The 17,840-nt window shown below is 40.0% G+C and overlaps 1 protein-coding gene across 1 annotated transcript in view; it reads right to left on the reverse strand.

Annotated features, from left to right (window-relative positions):
- The window catches only part of POLR2B (RNA polymerase II subunit B), a 20,011-nt gene extending 2,171 nt beyond the window's left edge, over window positions 1-17,840 (reverse strand). The window contains exons 1-23 of the mRNA XM_074589606.1: window positions 17,648-17,840; window positions 17,340-17,412; window positions 15,513-15,663; window positions 12,657-12,769; window positions 12,172-12,391; window positions 11,119-11,277; window positions 9,915-10,079; window positions 9,162-9,358; window positions 8,303-8,422; window positions 7,715-7,901; window positions 6,460-6,603; window positions 6,039-6,178; window positions 5,803-5,914; window positions 5,183-5,337; window positions 4,728-4,926; window positions 4,450-4,618; window positions 3,887-3,983; window positions 2,470-2,564; window positions 1,935-2,185; window positions 1,758-1,847; window positions 1,377-1,484; window positions 815-928; window positions 561-721 (exon numbers count right to left, since the gene is read on the reverse strand). Of these exons, the coding sequence (XP_074445707.1) occupies window positions 561-721; window positions 815-928; window positions 1,377-1,484; window positions 1,758-1,847; window positions 1,935-2,185; window positions 2,470-2,564; window positions 3,887-3,983; window positions 4,450-4,618; window positions 4,728-4,926; window positions 5,183-5,337; window positions 5,803-5,914; window positions 6,039-6,178; window positions 6,460-6,603; window positions 7,715-7,901; window positions 8,303-8,422; window positions 9,162-9,358; window positions 9,915-10,079; window positions 11,119-11,277; window positions 12,172-12,391; window positions 12,657-12,769; window positions 15,513-15,663; window positions 17,340-17,412; window positions 17,648-17,666 (3,239 nt within the window). The 5' untranslated portion in view covers window positions 17,667-17,840. The remainder of the gene's footprint in view (window positions 1-560; window positions 722-814; window positions 929-1,376; window positions 1,485-1,757; window positions 1,848-1,934; window positions 2,186-2,469; window positions 2,565-3,886; window positions 3,984-4,449; window positions 4,619-4,727; window positions 4,927-5,182; window positions 5,338-5,802; window positions 5,915-6,038; window positions 6,179-6,459; window positions 6,604-7,714; window positions 7,902-8,302; window positions 8,423-9,161; window positions 9,359-9,914; window positions 10,080-11,118; window positions 11,278-12,171; window positions 12,392-12,656; window positions 12,770-15,512; window positions 15,664-17,339; window positions 17,413-17,647) is intronic.

The raw sequence follows: 17,840 nt of genomic DNA on the forward strand, positions 1-17,840 counted from the left end.
CTGCTCCAGTGTGGGCTTTCCACAGGCTGCAGTGTGGATATCTGCTCTACCATGGTCCTCCCTGGGCTGCAGGTAGACAACCTGCTACACCATGGTCTCTCCATGGGCTGCAGGCAGATCTCTGCTCCAGCACCTGGACCACCTCCTCCCCGTCCTCCTCCTCTGACCTGGGTTGTCTGCAGGGCTATTCCTCTCCCATTTTCTCAGTCCTCTCTCAGCTGCTGCACAGCATTTTTTACCCTTTCTTAAATATGTTACCACCAGCATCACTGATGGGCTCAGTTTTGGCCAGCGGTGGATCTGTTGGAGCCAGTGGTAAGTAGCTGCATCCAACACAGGGTGACCCCTGGTCCTTTCTCACAGAGGCCACCCCAGCAGCACCTCCTGCTACCAAAACCTTGACACCTGCACCCAATACATCATCTTAAGCCAAACACATGAAAACGTGTTGCTAAATGGGTGTGCTAAGTTCTAGCTGCAAAGTTGAGGCAGCTAATTTTTAGGGCTAAAAACTTCAAAGAAAAAGAAAACACTGTACAGAAACTAATAAACATCCTTACCGAGATCTACCTTCCATGGGCTGTCTGTTAAGTATCTGGATTGGCCCTCTTGCACGAGAATGGATTTTGTCATCTACCATGTGCTTCAACCGCTGATAATATGTAGGACCAATGAAGATCTGTGATGTGATTTTTCGACCAGTGAAGCCATTGTAGAGGACCTGAAACAGTCAATGCAATCACTGAATCATGAGCTTTACTATCCATCAAATGTATATTAAAAAAATGACAGTGAATTCATATTTTTATTATACCTCATTTCCTCTTAGATGATAGCCATAATCTGATAAGAGATTGGAAATCTTCTGCACATTGACAGCATCATTAAAAGGTGTAGCATCACCAATTTCTCCCTTGTTTGCAGACACCTACAGAGAAGAGATTTGCAAAAGCTTGTAAGATTTCTGAAGGACTGGTCAGACAACATTAAGCTGTTTCAAACAGTTTTAACTCTTAATGCCAGAACTTGAGATTCCATGCCTGTGAAGTACCCTATCTTGCTTTGTTTATCAGCTACACAGTGTACATTAATATTTTAAAAACCATACAGTATCAACAACGTTGTTATGCCTTTTTCTAGGTCACATGAAATATTTGGAATAAGAACAGACGAGAGAATACACTGTAGTCTGACTTAGTGGACAACATTTACAGGACTGTAGGTCTTCCCCAAGAAACCTGCTTTTGCTATCGAGTTTTAGTGGATTAGCACCTACCAGGAAATAGTATCTTTATCAAAAAGGGAAAAAAGGAAAATAAAATTTAAAAAAATTAATTCATATTGCTCAGACATGCAGCATAAAAGATTCTTCTTACCTTCCCTTGAAGGCACTCAATCAAGTGACCAATGGTCATACGGGAAGGGATGGCATGGGGGTTGATAATTATATCAGGTGTGATTCCTTCACAGGTGAAGGGCATATCCTAGAGCAGGGAAACAGACAGTCAGTACTTCCCAGAGTATCAGCTTTATGAAAAGCTGATCCATGGATTCAAATTAAATCTTTTAAACCACTTCAAAGGCACTGAGGTACCATATAAGAAGCAGCTGTGTCCCTTTCTAAATATATTTTAGCTAAGTTTAAGTCAATCTATTACACCCTAGTAGATATTCCACAGACAACTCACTCACACAGTTCCAATGCTAAGAAGATCAGAGATAAAATGTTAAGGAGTCCAAGGGGGAGGAATCAGTACCTCTTGCCTGTACTGGATACCACAGGTTCCTTTCTGACCATGTCTGCTGGCAAATTTATCTCCAATTTGTGGGATTCTTACAGACCGTACCTGTAAACCATAGGAAAACATTCAATTGGTAACTTAAATACAGAATAAAAATGATTAAAAGTAGAAAGCACGCATGTCAGTGCTTACCCTAATCTTGCAGAACTTGTATCCTTCCTGGTTAAGGGTTACCATGACCTGATCTACAATACCAGTCTCGCTAGTTCGCAAAAAAGTGCTACAGTCTCTCTTTGTGAAACGTCTGTTAGTGCTTTCCAGTTCATCTTCGTTTTCTGGCAGTGTCACTGTTTTGCCAATGATGACATCATCCCCAGACACACGAACCCCAGGTGCTATCAAACCATCATCATCAAGTTTGTCATAGATTGCATGTCTCATACCTTGGGAAAAAGAAAAAAAAAAAAGTAGACTCAAATTTTTCAACATATTGACTTTGACTTTCTGTAGAAATTCAACAAGTCTGCTTGCAACTTCAGACTACTGCTGAAACATCTAAAGATAATTTTATGCAAATATCTCAACTGATGTATTTCGCTATTAATACAGCCATTTCTGCTATTTTATATATCCCAAAATAAAGATGGAATCAATTCAACAACATTAACAAGCTTGCCCACAAAAAATTAATTTAAAAACTCAGTCTTCATACACTCCTATATCTTACCTTGGCAAGTTTCACGTGTAGGCTTTTCAAAAACTTCCTCTTGGTCATAACCTTTTTTAGACTCTTGCTCTTTGTATGAGCGATAGAACACAGATCTGAAACAAAGTTATAAAGCCTTTTCCAGTGAAACCAGCATCATTTTTCCTCATCTGGACATCTCAATTTCACTATAGTCATCCTTTTATCATATATTACAGCTACCATTACTAATGACAACTAAAACAAATAATGTTCATATGCCACACAAGCTTTCCTCTAAAGTCTCGTTATCTGTCCATCACTGAGGAAGGGAAAACAAAAACAAGAACCACCTCACCAAACAAACACAAAACAGTTTCAGGGGGCATTTTGATGGTCACTTTTCAGATATTGCCAAAGTACCTATATAGGTAACATGCTAATTTTTGACGAACTGCGGAGACCTTCAGATCTGCTTGACATCTCAAAAGCAGTTGTTATGCCTCAAGATTATTCACATCACCATCATCATATCATTCTCATATTACTTTTCCCCTTATACCTGCCATTTTGCAAGCATTTTTAGGCTTCCACTGCTACCTTACAGTGCTGCACGCAGTGCCACAACTGAGCTGCAGGGGAAAACTTTCAATTTATAAAGGTTTTTTTTTTGCTGCCTCATTTGCCAGCACGCCAAAGCCACAGCCTTTCAGATAAATATTATCCACATTTAATTACTCCCATGCAGACAGGAGATTCTATAAAAGCTTCACATAAGCCATAAAAGTCTAGTAGTCTCATTCATACTTAATTCTACACTGGAAGGCAGCAGATCCAAGATACCATGCACAGACTTCTTGGGCTCAACTTGGACAAAAGAAAATGAACAAAGCTAGAAACGCGTTGACCAGCTGTACAGCTAAGCACAGACATCTAAAAACTATAATGCCCAAAGTCACATCAGTTGCCAGTTGTCCCAACAGCAGTCCTACTAAGGAGAGGAACATGCCCAATCCTCACTGGTAGCAACTGTTATGCTACTAAAGACAAGACTATATTACAAACACTATATGTTGGCATTAAGGAGTTCATATAATTGGCAAGAGTTATATAAAAATATAACAGCAAAGAATCCAAATATTTTTTCACTTAACCACCATACAAAGAACAATAAACATAGTAAATAAAAACAAAATGGAAGAGTTGGGAAGAGAGAGCGGCAAGTCAGGTTACACAAAGGATGAACCATTAATCACTGTGTTTTGCTAAGACACACATTCGCTATTTTCACTGTGCTGCTCCCTCCACCCTCATTAAAAAAACAAAAAAAGCTTCTCAGGTTGAAAAGATTTGGAGAATGGTGTCTTCCAGCATACTATGACTTTTTTTTGAGCCTTTGGACAACTCAGTATACTTTTTTTTTTCCTTCCAAACAGTTAAAAAATGTACAAAGTCTCACCTGAAAAAGCCTCTGTCAACAGCAGAACGGTTCATGATGACAGAGTCTTCCTGGTTATAGCCTGTGTATGATGCAATGGCTACAATCGAGTTGATACCTATAACACATAGGGCAAATACTTTGAAAGAATGCACACATACCAAACAGGCATTACTTATAATTCAAAATAAGCTCCATTCTCTACAATGAAGCTGTTCTACCCTTTCTAAGATAAAATCTCCATGTCCCACACAGAAAAACCACATGGTATCAGCAAATGCAACTTTAGGTAGAAAAGAGAGTCAAGAGTGACCCCTTGTGAAGAACCTAGCAAATACCGATACAGAGAATGCATTTTTCCAGTTAGATTTTACCAGACTATACAGATAAAGTAGTTTCAGCTGCAACACTAGCAATGTAGTTTTTGCAGTCTAGGTGTCAAGCTACAAGTTAACATTTAACCTATAATTATTTTAAATTACATACATTTGCTAAATATTCAAGTATTATACACATGACATCTGTGATACAGTTTAAACAAAACAGTAGTATCTTTGTTTAATAACCATTAACGGACAACATACCTGCTGGTAACTCTCTAAATCGCAAGTACTCCATGGAACGTGTTGTTACAAGGGGCTTCTGAGGATAATACAACACATGTGCCAGCGTATCCATACGCACATGAAAGTTGGTAATGTAAACTCCCATAGCCTGTTTACCCATAGCAGACTGGTATGTGTTCCTGGGAGACTAGACAGAGAAGGAAAAAACAGTATGTATAAACATAAAGCTCTTTACACATACCCCCCTGGGTTTTCTATCAATTTTAAAAGCAGGATGTCTTAAGTGATGCACTGACCTGGTTGTGATCAGGGAAAGGGATAATGGATGCACATACTCCCAGGATCATAGATGGGTGAATCTCACAGTGCGTGTATGTTGAGCAATATGCCACACCTTTCTCTTGCAAGTCATCTGGAGTCATTGCCAGCATCACAGTCTCTTCTTCCAGTGTATCAATGTACTCTACTACACCACTGGCCACGAGATCCTGCCAACTGAACAACCAGTATGTGAAACACTTGTTCAACAAATAAAACGGATCTCTTAAAATGGATCTCTTCAACAGTAACAAGAATAAGGACTTCCCCTGGCTTATTATTACTACAACTGTGTCAGTATGATAAAAAAAAATATGAATTAAGCTACCAGGCAGAGAAAGCATCTTTGTGTTGCACAAAGCTTTAAACATTTCTCTCTCCAATTCGGGGGTGGAAAATTAGACATTAGTTGAATTTCAGGAACGTATCTCACCTGTAATTGTTATACTCTCGTTCCTTCAGTTGGTCAATATGCCTTTTCTTCAACAGCAACTTCTGTTTTTCCACAATTAAAAGGGGTCGACAAATTCTGCCTGCATCAGTATAGATGCGGATTTCTCGCTCACGAATATCTCTAATCATTGAGACCTGGAGAAGAAAGCAGCACCCCATGAGTACAAAGTCTCAGCCTGGAATCAGAACTACGGAACACAAAATAGGATAACAAAGTTCCCTAAAGCGAAGACCTTACAGATGCTATCAAGCAGCACAGAACAAACATTAACACTCCTACAAACAGAAGCATTTCAAGAAACTGTTTTCGATGTTTTTTAACTGGATCCTCTTTTTGTAAAAAAAAACAAACAAACAAAATAAAAAAACATAAACCCCCCAACCAAACAACAAACCACACACAACATCAAACAAACACCTAAAAAACACCAAACCCCAGAAAACTCCCAAAACAAAAAAAAAAAACCTCGAGCAATGTGAATAGGTGAACTATGTTCAGAAGACTTGTAAATAATGCTATTTGGAGCTTGCAAAGTAGTGTCAAGGCATTATTCTCTCTCATCTAAAAAGACACCCAACCTCTAGATGTAAAATTTATACCTCTGACACGATGATGTCCATCTGACGACGGAGCTTCCTTAGGGTATTCATGAGCTGCTCTGGATCTTTGTGTATTCCTACCCAGCAGCCATTAACAAAGATCTTGGTAGCACTAGAAAGAGGGAAAAACAAAAAAATAATTAAAAAAAAAACCCAAACACCAAAACTCCAAAACCTTCAAGTGTTGTGCAGGACAAAAAACTTAAGTCTGTTTAAATAGTTTCATTTGCACATACTCAGCTATTGCTGCTGGAGATATTTCTTCCAGGTTTTCCATACTCCACTCTTCCAAGAATTCCAAAATGGGGGATGGCTGAGACCCCACAGAAATGTAAGCCATGAGGGCCAAGTTCTTCACAAGTCCTACTGCATGACCCTAGTAGAAACACAAAGTTTAGCTGCATTTCCAAATCAACAAGTTCCCCCAAGAAGATATGAGAACTTAAACTTTGAGTCCTCAAGGAACTGGACACCAAACGTGGTATTTACTTTATTCATTTCTACCATTCAACTAGAGTTAGCTATAAAACTAAGTATTCGTGTCAGTATTTCAAAAAAAGTGCAAGTGATCATCACAAGTGCCACGGATAGAAAACCAATGGCAGATAAAAGTAGTCAGCCATGAGTAAAAGCTGACATAAATATTACTTTCATTACCTCTGGAGTCTCAGCAGGGCAAACCATTCCCCACAGTGTATTGTGCAGCTGCCTGGGCTTTGCTAGTTTACCATCTCTACCAATTGGAGAATTCAGACGTCTCAGATGGGAAAGTGTAGATGCAAAAGTCAGACGGTTTAACACCTGCACATAGTAAGGAATTCAGTTAGTCAAAGCTTCTTAAGTATGTTGTTGACAGACATCATGATATATTAGAGCAAAGGATCAATGCCCTCTAGAAATTATGTACTTCAAAAGAACTAAAATAGCTCTGATATTTGTTAGCTACACTTTTTAGTTCACCTCCATTAATCTCAGACTAAGTTTACCCTTAAAATCTGTTCTTTATAGTATATCTTACTCCGATCAAGTAACTAGAATAAGTGATGATAGTGAAAATACATTTTAAGTTGCATTTTCACCAGGAGGGTTTGCCAGTACAATGACACAGAGATCTTTTCAAATATAGTTCGAAAAACTAAGACGACCTAGTTATTAAGAGCAGATCAGCATTTACATTATGTTCAGAGTCTTTTCAAGGATTCTAAAAAATTTAAGAAAATTTAACATTACAACCTGAAGCATGAGTTTAGTTAAAAAGCAAACAAGCCCATCATACACACACACCAACAACGCACCATCCAGGGACAGTTACCATCTTCATCCCTTTCCTAACTTTGCTTTCCCCAAATTATGATCTCAACAGCGCTCCAGACAAGAAAATGTGCTGGCATTTAAAAATTGTCACCTCTTTCCTGTTTCCGCCTTTATGAGAAACAAGCTTAACTAAGCACTGCTCTGGGCTAATAAAGTCAGTCCTCCTCATCATTAGCTGTGGAATATGTAACTGTTACATTACAAGGTGTCACTCAAGTTTCTTTAACGACCTGTGAAACGCTGGAAGTAATTAAAGAAATCCATCAGCCCTAAAGATTCCCTGGGACTAGGACTTGACCAGACACACGAGCATATGCTCTAATACAAAAAGTCTTTATAAGAGTTACACCAACTGTTTAGCAGTGAATACAATAGCTAAAACAAAAAAAACAAACAACAAAAAAAAAAACTCCAACCCCAAACCAGACTCTACTATTTAGATCTTCATCTGTTTCAGCTATGGACGCTTCCTTTTAAAAATGGTTCTATTCAACACACAACATGCAAGGCTGCCAAGCAACGTTAAACTCTTCCACCACATAATTTTACTCTTATGTAAACCTGACAAATGCTACCATGCCTTATTCAGCTATGGTACCTGAGATACTCCTGCTCTGGCCTGATGAGCTTTCTTCTGGTCACCCCAGTTTCCAGTTGCCAATGAATACTTCAAACCATCTGAAATAATTCTTGTTTTAATTGCCAGTTCCAAGTTGAAATCTTTCCCTCTGTCAATAAACTTTTGTGCATATATTCTCACTTCCTTCAGCAAATTCTTAAACATTCTGTAGAAGAAAATGCCAAGAAAGATGATTAAACAGTATACTGTAGCAATTCAGCCTACCCAGCACTATTTAGAAAAAAATGTCACAGAAACAAGTAATTTGTAACTGGGGGGGGGAGGGGGGGTGGGGGGGGAGGGGGGGTGGGTGGGATGCAGACACGACCAAAACAAATTAACCTGTTTGTGAACATGCACAAAATACGCTTCAAAAAAAGCTGATGCTAGCCACCTACTATTAGAGGAAACTTACCCATTCCATGAAAAACTCATGAGATACAGGCTGTGTTGCCCAAGATTGGTTATCAGACACAACTTGGTAGAGCAGAGTAGATCTAGAAGCACTGATTTCACAATGCCTCTACCATTAATTCTCTCCAAAGAAAATGTACAGATTATAGTTACCCTCTGAACAGGAAAGCCAACAGTGGCCCAGCAAGATCCAGTCTTTTGTTGCCATAATGATCTCTGTCATCAAGCTCTCTTCTTCCCAGTGCTGCCAGCAACAATCTATGAACCATATACCTAGGCAAATAAGATAGTTTGTATTTTAAACTGACAGCAGACGTTCAAAACAAAGACAACACGCTTTCACAGATAAATCAATGAACTGTTTCCCAGAGGCTTTCCATTCTAGATCTTTAGGATACTACTATCCTAAAACAGACCTCTTCAGCATGTACGATGTTAGAGGTGAATGACCCACTGAAAGTTCAGATAACTAGAGAGAACTTAATATTTACATCATGATGGCAATGCGTCTTCTGCTACGTCTGTCCTATATTGTAATATGGGCTATGTTTAAACACATGGAATCAGGTGTAAAATGTTAAGTCTCCTGATGCTATAGTTCATCTGCATACTAATAAGCAGGGATCAAGAGGATGTACTAGTTTGAAAGAGTGGGATTACATTACAAACAGCTTATCAGTAGTTATCTACGCATTAATTATCAACCTCTATCTGTTGTCTGTGCAACGAATTGTCAAAAACAGTCATTCATCACTGTCATCACCTCTAACTTAAGATTCAGAATGTACTGGAGGGCTTGTTTTGTTTCCTTTTTTTTTCCTATTTTATCAACACTGGCATTTTCTCAGTTATGAAAATACACCAGCACTCTAAAGTTTATCACTGAGTATCCAGAAGACTGAGGTTAAAAACAAACTTCCATTCAGTGCATTCTTCCAATTATATAGATATATGTGAATAAAACTGTATTCCAGATCCATTTGCAGACGTGTGACAGAAAATGCTAACATACCCTAGAAAATAGGCCTTTTTTGTTTCACAGAAGTCACTGACACCAACATGCGGGAGCATTTCTTTCTGCAAGACTTCTTTAGCGTACTTGATTCTCTTTTCTTTGGTGACACCTGGCTTTGCACCTCTTGATCCAATGAAGTTTAGAGCCACATTTTGCTCCTGAATGACAAACGCTTCATCCAGAGAAGGTTTGACCTAATGCACAAAACAGAGCAAAACCAGTGCCTTTGGTTGAAGGAAACTACACAGTAGTTTGCTGATGACTCTTTTCAGGAACTACTAGTTACTGATACAGTTCTTTCTGGCTTTATTATAGTAGCTCTTTCAAGAGCAGCAGAAAACACTAATGAAGCACGCGGCAAGTACACAAAAATAGTTTAGGCTTCAGAAAATAGTTATCATTCAAGCACATTCTACGCCTGTTGCTGCTTCCAGTATAAACTGGGATTTTACAATTAAAGTCAACTGCAGCAGGATAAGACCCTACCTTTCCAAATACATATTGACTCTTTACAATCTCTGTCGTAGTTTCTTCACTTAATTAGAATAGGTTCACTTAAATAGAATAGAATTCTTCACTCATTAGAATAGGTTTAGGCAGAGAACTTTTGACATTTCTAATAGACAACCCACAAAAATAATAAAGTAATAAATTACAATTGGAAAATGAACAATATTTTGAATGATGATTAGCCACAGGTACACATCACAGAGTGTCATGCCAGGAAATAACTTATTTAACATATATTACCATTTCCATCATTTCTGGATCTTCAAAATCATATATGATGTGCTCTAAAATGTCCCTGTCAGACACAAAGCCTAGTGCACGAAAGACAATTATGATGGGGACTTCTTGTTTGATATACGGCAAAGTTGCTACAATGCGCTGACCAATAGCACTCTTCTTCGCACCCTGAAAACATGGGGGGAAACATACATTAGTCTTAAATGATCTTGCCTTTAAATAAAAATATCTCTCTGGATTTGGATGATACAGCATAAATACATTTATTCAAGCACTATGGGAAACCATGACTTCTCAGCAGGCCAACTAAGGAGCTATTCTGAAACCTTACTCCAGCAGTGACTTTTTTTATTTTAAAAGCATTTCTAACTTTAAGTCTGCAAAAACTTGGAAGGCTTTGGCTGACACATATGCATCCTTTGTCTCCCCTTGTGTATTTGCAAAGGGCAATAATCCTATCCACCTTCAGCTTTCCTTCTGTCAGCTTAAGTCCAGCTTTTCACTGTGTAAGACTCTCCATTCTCACAATTATTCAAGTAGCTGGTCCCCCCTCCCAGAAAGAAACAAACATTGTGGGATGCAGAGGGACCACCACTCAAGAGTGCTCCAGCCATCAGGAGTGAGAGCAGCATAAGGCTTCCATTAAAGTTACTCTTTGAACATGTTTGGGAATTTCCAAACATCAGTGCAATAGTAAACGAGTACTGACACCTTATGCTTTAGAAGTTATGAGCAGCACTTATTCCCTCTCACAGACAGCACAATTAGATGTTAAATATGAATTAATATGTGGTCTGCAAAACACATCCAAACACTAGCTTGGCCGTCAGCAAAATCAGGCTCCCTGCTCTTATTCTTATCCTTTGTCAAAAAAAAAAAAAAAAAAAAAAAAAAAGGAAACTGTGTGGATTTTCTAAAAACTCATTTACAGTAATTCTAAAATGATTTTTTTAGCCTTCACCTACAACCTGCCACAAATTGAGTCTTCATTTCAATCCTCATGTTATTTGTCCCAGAGACAGTCAAAATCTATAACAAACAGAATACATTTTGATTTAATTTTACCTTCTTCCTAACTTAGAAACAATTTCTTCTCAAAATCCCAAAAGTGTAAATGACATGAAGAGACAGGACAGTAACAAAACTACTAAAACAATGTAATGTTAACGAAAGCCCCAGGGCAGGGGTTATTACTGCTTAGGCATACCTGCCCACCTCTGGCCAGCATGCTAACCCATATAGTACTCGTTGGTCGAGAGGAATTTTCCAGACAAGATCTACACTCTCCTGTGTAGGCATATTTTGAATCTTTCTTTGCAAACACATACACTGTGTTTGTAGCCATTTTCTCTTGAGCAATAAGAACCTGTGTTAGAAACAAGAACACTAGTAAACAACTGACAAAAGGGCATGCTGAAAGCAACAAGCACACTGTGTTTCTACGATTCCTTCAGGTGCCTTAACTTTAATTTGCCAAATGCAGATGGATTATACTCTATATTTTAAAAATACGGCATTAAGCAAAGCATAGACCTAATTAAGATAGAACAACCAAAACAAAAGACTATGATGTACTTACAGCATCTGCTAGCTGTGCCGAGACATTTCTGTTAGCTTTAGGCACAACACCGATAAAGAACGCCTTTCACTATCTAGTTTCCAAGGCCAATGCATTACACAGGCATTTAAGTTTAAATGCCAGCTCCAACAGTCAAAGCCAGATTATTTTTTTTTCCCCCAAGAAGAAAAATACAATTCTAGCTGTTTTGCTGTGTTTGCCCAGGTGTCAGTTACAAAAAACTGGCAGTTTCATTGGTGAGGCACAAGCATGGAGAAAATATGATTTGCTAAAGCTGAATTCACAGCAATGGACAGAAGAACCTATTAGTATAATAAAATGCATCTATACAGCTGTGAACAAACTGGAGAACACTTCAAGTGAAGAAGTACCTCATTTTAGAGTGCATACTGCTCTGTGATGTTGAAAAGGGAAAGGAAAGCATGTAGAGTACTTAGGTGGCATTCAATGCAAAACAGTTTATGTAATGGAAAAAGGGAAATGTGCCTCAGAGAAGAAGAAAAGGTGGCTCAAGAAAGTCCTAACAGAGGACTAAAACCCCATCTTTCTACAAGTTCACGAGCACCCACAGTAACTGATACGCTGGAATAAAAGTGCTTATGTTTCTGGCAAAACATACCGACACAAGTAATAGAACTTTCAGCATCTGTAAAGATGTCTGTGGAAGATATAATCCCTTACCTTTTCTGATCCATTAATGATAAAGTAGCCACCAGGATCGAGCGGGCATTCATTCAGTTCACAAAGATCACGGTCAGTTAAGCCGTTCAATAAACAGTATGTTGAACGTAACATAATAGGAATTTTTCCTATAAAAGTTTTCTGATGCTGTGTCTGTAACTGATCCTCCCCTTCTTTAATAACTGTTTTAGTTATATCCACATACAAGGGGGCTGAATACCTAGGGAACAAAAACACCGTTGTGTAACCTGCCAGTTACTGCTCCAGACTGTATAGAAGGATAATGAATGTAGTTATTCAAGCACTCACTGGTAGTATTAAGCATTATTAACAAGTCATCATCTGGATTTAACAATAGATATTGAAATATAAATAGAGCAGTAATTATTACATTTTCAAGGCACTAATAAATTGAAAAATATTATCAATTAATAATGCAGAGCCAGTCCTTCCTTGTGTTCATCCACTACAGCGTTTGCTCTTACGTAAGGTTTCTCAGTCTGGCTTCATTGGGCATCATAGGTGAGGGTGCTCCATCTCTTTCCCAATGTGTAGGTTTGGAGAGATAGATTTGTTCAAACTTCAACAGGTACCGGGGCTAGAAAACAAGACGAAGACAACATTTACCTGTAGTGGCAGAAACATCCACTTTGGTTGTTCAAGAGCAGCCCTAGAGCTTAATACCCAATGCTGCTGCCTGTCCTCAGCTCAAGATATGGAAACAATCCCTCTTCAGATGACTACATCAAAAAAAACACTCAAGAACTTTCAATATTTTCTAAACACCTCATTAATAAATAAATAAATAAGCCAACAGAGGAAACTGAAGGGTCAAAACCATTGGTAAAAGAAGAATAAAGCACCCAAATAGGTCTTCCTATAAAATAGCTGACAAACTCCAAATCTGCCAAGTCAGTGAATATATTAACAAATAGAATATGCCTTACTATGTCTATTTAGGTATTTATTGTTTATGTAACTTTAGGTAAAATTGTTAGGTTTATGATGCAAAAAGGTGAATCTGCTTCAACCACATACAATGAGATAGTCAATGTATCAAAAAAGGTGTGAGTTTTTGTAAACTTTTGCTCCCATGCATAAAACATTAAATTTAATAACTTTGTTTTAGTTCCACAGAAATCCTTTCACGTGTTACAGTGAAACCACAGGCACGAAAGGATGGATATCATTCAGCAACAGAACAATTCTCAGTTTTAAAACGATACTCTTATCAAAGTGTGTTTGTGTATCTGGTAGAGGGAGGGCCTCTACTCACAAAGCGTTCCTTCACAGGCCAAAATCCAGGGAGGGTGAGAAATATAAGCAAATCATCAGACCTGCACATAAACAAGTGGACAGACTTGTTGCTTTACAACCTTTTCTTCAAGTAGCTATTTTCCACCGTGCCTTTTAGCAGAACAGAAGCTAACACAAATAAAGAACTACAGTGCTGCCACCCCAACTAACATATCTGCCTAGAAGCCAGCTGAGAATACCTATTACTAAAACAAAACTTTAATTCCATGCAGGCATTTTAGCGTATCTTAGCCATAAGCAAGAGCAAGCTCTAATGCAGAGGAAAAAAAAGTCAGTTTATGGTTTATGTAGCAAGTGGTTTTAGCCTTTCTAAAACATTTTTTCAAAGTCTTTATATTCAGTCCTTTCTCTAGACTCACTATTAAAGGACAAGGTGAAAATTATCCATCCCGTACATTCTGTCTTACACAGAGCCACGGAAACCACCTTTTTAACATCTCTGCTAGGTGGTTTTGTTTCCTCTAGAGATTAAACAGATTATTGCATCAATTTATCAAAAAAACACAGCTTTCAGACACGTAGTTTCGTTGCTGCTTTATCCGTAAGCTATACTAATAACTAGCCTTCCATATTCAAGATATTCTTTCTTAATTATTACTAACCAAAACTGCTACTGGAGAAGGATAACCATTATCAATAACTGAAAACATGGCAAGCTGGGTAAAACCAGTTCCTAGGATGATTCTATAGGATCACTAAAGAAAGTAAGACTTGAATTATCAGAAGAGAACTGAAAACAATACGATTTTTAAAAAGCACAAAAGCTCCCTACAAAAGTACGTGGCAGAACCTTGTTGGCAAACATCTTGTAGGTCAAAAAAATTCTCACTCAGTCTCCTTAAATTAATTCAGTATCTTCAAATGAGGCAAGAGGTTGCCTGCAAGTGACTCTGAAGGAAAAAGCAAGTTTCCTTTTTCTCAGATCTAGACCTATTCCTAAAAAATTTAATTGATAAGTAAGAAAAAGAAACTAACCTCTCTGATTTGAGAAAGTAAAATACCAGCTTTTGGACAAAAAGGAGCCCAGCACAGACCATGCTTGCGATCTGAACTTTAACCACATACAGCATATACAGCAATACAGAACTGTCGCTAGAGATTTCAGCAATAATACACACAGAATAACAGAAGAAACATTACAGTGACATAAATGTTTATGAACTGTTTGCCTAACAAAGAAATTAAAAGAAATCCCAGTTATTCTCTCTACAGCACAATTGTTTGCCTGCAAAGAAACGTAAAGGAACAGTCAAAACATGTAACAAATTCAATGCTCAGGTATCCTAAAATTCCTTTAAATCTCTACAAGGAAGCGGCAAGGTAGTGACTGACAGCAGGGGAAGGGATCATCACTGTTTGCACTTATGGAACTGAGAACACACCACATGAGGGACACGGATGAAAGCACCCCAGCCACTGTAGAAGGTGCACACTCATTGTAGAAGTGCAGACCTTAGATAACTTGTTCTCCTTTGCAACATGGTGCCAATGGAAGATGATGCGCAATGGCACCCTTGGAAAACCTGGGCATAACTCCAGCCGAAGAAAGCTAACAAAGAACTTCCGAGCCATAAACTCTTCTTGCTGTGGTAAAGCTACTGAAAATTAAAATCCCACCAGAACAGTTTGCATTTGGTTACCTGACTTGCTCTACTACATCGCTGTCAGTGCAGTTTCATACAAAAACTGACAACATGAGCTGCAGCAGCCAACTGTTCTTGGTCATGTCTCAACTCAACCAACAACTTAACCAGCAGGACAAAGTAATTTGATAGGGGAGGGAAGTTCAGTTCCACAGATAACAAAGCTCTTGCACATGTTTCTCAGCCATACACCTAACTATCTGGAAACTTGGCCATGTACATCACAGACTCCAAAGAGTTCATACTTCTGTCCTGTTGACTGCATGAGCAGTGTCACAATTCAGATGTATTTCCATCTCTTGAGATGGGGGTTGAATAAAACACACTTAAAACCATTTGCATTGTTAGAACACATCGCCTCTGCTGGCGGTCTCCACTTACCGGCTCTTCCACTTCTCCTGTGGCATGCTGGGCTTCAGCTTGTAAATCAATTGGTGGAGCATCTTCAACAATTCTCTGCACAGACATCTGAATAAATTCATCAAAAGAATCCAACTGTTGCCTGACTAAACCCTTTTCATCAAAATAGGAACTAAAAAAAAAGGAAAAAAAAAGAATGCATTAACGAACAAGATATCTTAATTTAAATCACGTACTTTATACATCAACAAGCTTCAAAAGCCATGAAATACAGTACAGAATCAAACACATTCACTTTTCTCGAGGCATGAGTTTCGAACATAGATGTCAAAAAATGCTAAAGAATTCTCTCTCAGTGTTTGAAGCCACAGATGCTACAAAGTGACAGACTTGCTGCCACCTCTTGGCTAAGCCATGACTGTATGCACAGTTTACCTTAAATTAGAAAGGCAACATGACTTTAACCTCAGTAGAAGTGGCTTCAGCTAAAGTTTTCAACAATGCACGTAAATCACTTTGCTTTAACTAATTTTGCAAGCTGCAGTAAACTGTGTGCGTGCTCCTAAGTCAAGGTAACAGTTCTTAGAACTTTTCTTAGCTTAGATCCCCTCTGTTCCAGCAACAGAGATTCCCAGCTTCACTCCTTCCCTGGATTTCCCCTAGCCCTCGTGTTACCTAGCTTCAGCCCAGCACAAACCAAGTGTAAAAATCAAAGCCTAAATTTGAAGCCCCACATCCTAACTTTTAATGGGATGACCTAAACACGTCTGCTACATAAGTTAAATTCAAAGCCCAACATCCTAACTTTTTAATGGGATGACCCAAACATGTCTGTTGTATGAACTCTTGCCGCAAGCTCCTCTAATTCACATTACTGAAGCCAGCCAGGGCATCCACACTACCTCAGCTTCTACTCCATCACTGCCAAAATCTCCAGACAAAACCAGTAAGAACTACCTGCTTACCAATAACCTCAGGCTTGCCCAAGAAGAGGAACACACCCTTGGCCATCATGGTGTTGCCACAGTGAGTCTTGCCAGCACAGCCTGCTACCGCACAAGGGCAAGGGAAAGGGCAGCCTGTATCACAGAGCAGTTGAAGCTGAAGGGACCTCTGGAGGTCATCTTGTCCCATCACCCGGCTCGAGCATGGTCACCCAGAGCTGACTGCCCAAGACCATATCCAGATGGTTTCTGAATACCATCAAGGATGGAGACTCCATATCCTTTCTGGGCAACCTGTGCCAGTGTTCGGTCACCCTCACAGTAAAAAAGTGTCTCCTCATACAGAGTGAGGTGCAGCCTTAGCTGAAGGACTTGCCTCAGTTACCTCTCACCTGACTGAAAAGAAAGGTAGCACTCATCACTGGGCTGCAAAAGAAAGGACATCCTTCTGCCTTCAAAGTTTCTCATCTCTGCTCTACACCCAGGGTGCCTATGGGACCATCCCTACAGATTTATCATTCTCTTTGCTCTAAGACACCAGTCATGTACATTTTATGAATGACATAATTAGCGATAGAAACACTTTTTTCTCAGTTTCACCCAGCATCGTGCTCCTTAACAGTCACAAGAAGCTGCAGGCCCCGGACATTCACGCCTTGCTAGAAAAACACCAAGACAGTGAAACAGCCAAGTACTGATTTCGTACTGCCAGCATCAGCGGTGAGAGGAACAGGCAAAATCACGTGCCTGACACGGAATCAAAATCACTTCTTACTTCATTCAAAACAGCGTACCCCACTGCACAATTCGGCACACCCCAGCCCGCAGCTCTGACACGCTGCTCGCAAAGGGACCAAGAGCACGTGTGCCCAAGCATTAAGAACAGCGAGTTTTAAAAAGTCACCTAATAACGATCCAGCAGGCTTCTTGCCACAAGTCGGGGGTGATCTCGTCATCATCTTCGTCATATTGCATATCTGCCGGGGAAGCATAACATTTCAGCCAGGCCCCGCTCACCTCAGCGTCCTACTGGGGGGGGGGGGGGGGGCCCACACGGCGGCCTGAGGGACCCTCCGCCACCCCATCCCGCCCCTGCCCGCTCACAGGACCCTGCGGCGAGACCCCACCGCTCCCGCAGCGTCCCCCGCCCCCACGGGGCCTGCGCGGGCCCAGCCCGCCTCGCCAGGCCGAACTGGGGCACGGTTCCCTCACCTTCGTCCGCGTCGTACATGATGGCGGCGGGAAGAGCCGCGGGCGGCGGCCGGGAGGGAAACGGGGCGGACGGCGGGGCTCAGCGGCCGAGAGAGGAGCGGGGCTCGGCGGCGGGGCTGCCCGAGCAGAGCGACAGCGGCGACCACGGGAGACGCGACGGAACGGCTGCGCGCGCCGTCTCCCAGGAGGCACC

The sequence above is a fragment of the Larus michahellis genome, chromosome 5, assembly GCF_964199755.1.
Source record: "Larus michahellis chromosome 5, bLarMic1.1, whole genome shotgun sequence".
Lineage (NCBI taxonomy): Eukaryota > Metazoa > Chordata > Aves > Charadriiformes > Laridae > Larus > Larus michahellis.